Source organism: Loa loa (genome assembly GCF_000183805.2).
Source record: "Loa loa unplaced genomic scaffold supercont3.742, whole genome shotgun sequence".
Taxonomy (NCBI): Eukaryota; Metazoa; Nematoda; class Chromadorea; order Rhabditida; family Onchocercidae; genus Loa; species Loa loa.
Genome location: NW_018108922.1, coordinates 3,108 through 4,632, shown reverse-complemented (window position 1 = coordinate 4,632; position 1,525 = coordinate 3,108). Strand labels below are relative to the sequence as shown.

The 1,525-nt window shown below is 29.0% G+C and overlaps 1 protein-coding gene across 1 annotated transcript; it reads right to left on the bottom strand.

The window, feature by feature from the left end:
• Positions 1 to 845: 845 nt before the first annotated feature.
• Positions 846 to 1,187, bottom strand: LOAG_15499 (hypothetical protein; the record flags this gene model as incomplete). The annotated part of the gene is made up of 1 exon (XM_003150989.1): positions 846 to 1,187. The coding sequence occupies one exon, from the start codon at positions 1,185 to 1,187 to the stop codon at positions 846 to 848; it is 342 nt and encodes a 113-aa protein (XP_003151037.1).
• Between the last annotated feature and the right edge of the window lie 338 nt (positions 1,188 to 1,525).

Here is a 1,525-nt window from a genome sequence, read left to right as displayed (position 1 = left end):
GAGAGAGAGAGGGAGAAAATGACAAAAATTAGATTATAATATAATATTAAATGTATTTTATCAAATTATTACATCCAAAAAAAAAAAAAAAAAATTCATTAAGTGAAAAAAGTGTTGTATTAGTAGTTTGCAAGCAAAAGCAGTGAAGCTATCAATAAAAACAAAGGACAAGAAATAAGTTGACACCTTTTTTTTTTTTGCACAGGAAAAAAAAAGAAAATCAAGCAAACAAGGAAAAGGTAAACAAAAAATAAATGAATAATAAACAAAATAAAATTAATTATAAGCTGCACAAAAGCAAAATTACCGTAACATTATCATATGGGTTAAAAGATCGATAAAAAAAAATTAAAGCCAGCATATACGATATCATTTCTGTAGTATTGTAACATTTAATTTCTCCAGTCGTATGGTATTTTTCCTCACGCTACAGTATCACTCCTACAGTACTGTGACATCTAATCTCCTCGCCCATACAGTATTTTTTCCTTGCGTTACAATATCAGCACTACTAGAGCTAACTTCTTCACTCATACGATATCACTTTTCTTATACTACGGCACTATTCCTATAGTATTGTAACATCTAATTTTTCGCTTATACGGTATTATTTCCCTCATGCTACAGGATTATTTAATTTGTCCTTAACAAATGATTGATATATGTTGAATTTAATTTTGTACTATGCCATCATCATCATTCTTTGTTAAAAGTTTTAGCAAATAAAGTGAGAGATGCATTCAGCTAGAAAGTGATCGGAAATGTAACCATAATAGATTGTCAAATGTTACCAAAACTAATTAATTAATTTATACTTACTCCAACTTATCTAACCGGATCAATTTCTATATTCCTGAATCTAAACTAACCGTTAGATGATGAAAAAGCCAAGTTCTCATAATATTTGTCGCTGGCTTTGGAAAAATTCCACGCTTCTTTGTTAGTGACATCATCAGTATCGGTGACGGAGTAGTTGTTGTATGAGTATTATTGATAGTAGTAGTTGTAGTTGTAGTAGTAATAATAATATCCTGATTATCAGTTGATGATGATAATGATATTAGTGTAATGCCATGATTATGATGTTGTTTTTGCTGTTGTTGTTGTTGTTGTTGTTGTTGTTCTTGTTGTTGTTGTTGTTGTTGTTGTTGTTCTTGTTGTTGTTGTTGTTGTTCTTGTTTAGACATACTATCAATTGAGTAATCGTTAATGGTTCCGTTTGATAATTGTTGATGTTCGCCAAAATGACACGATAAGCTAATAGAGGATGAATATAAGTCCGAAATTTTGCTACCTGTAAACGTTTTTTACCCGCACACAAAAAAAAAGGAATGAATAGAGCATATAGCTTTCAAGCTAAATTTTAAAGCAAACAAATAAACAAGCAACAAAAAAAAAACAAAAACAAATAAACAAATGAATTTGTTTACTCATTGCTTGTCATGCAAAACAAACAAATATCAAAAAGCTTTTAATAATGCGTAAAATCAAAAAATGGCATCATATTAAAAAAAAAAAAATTAAA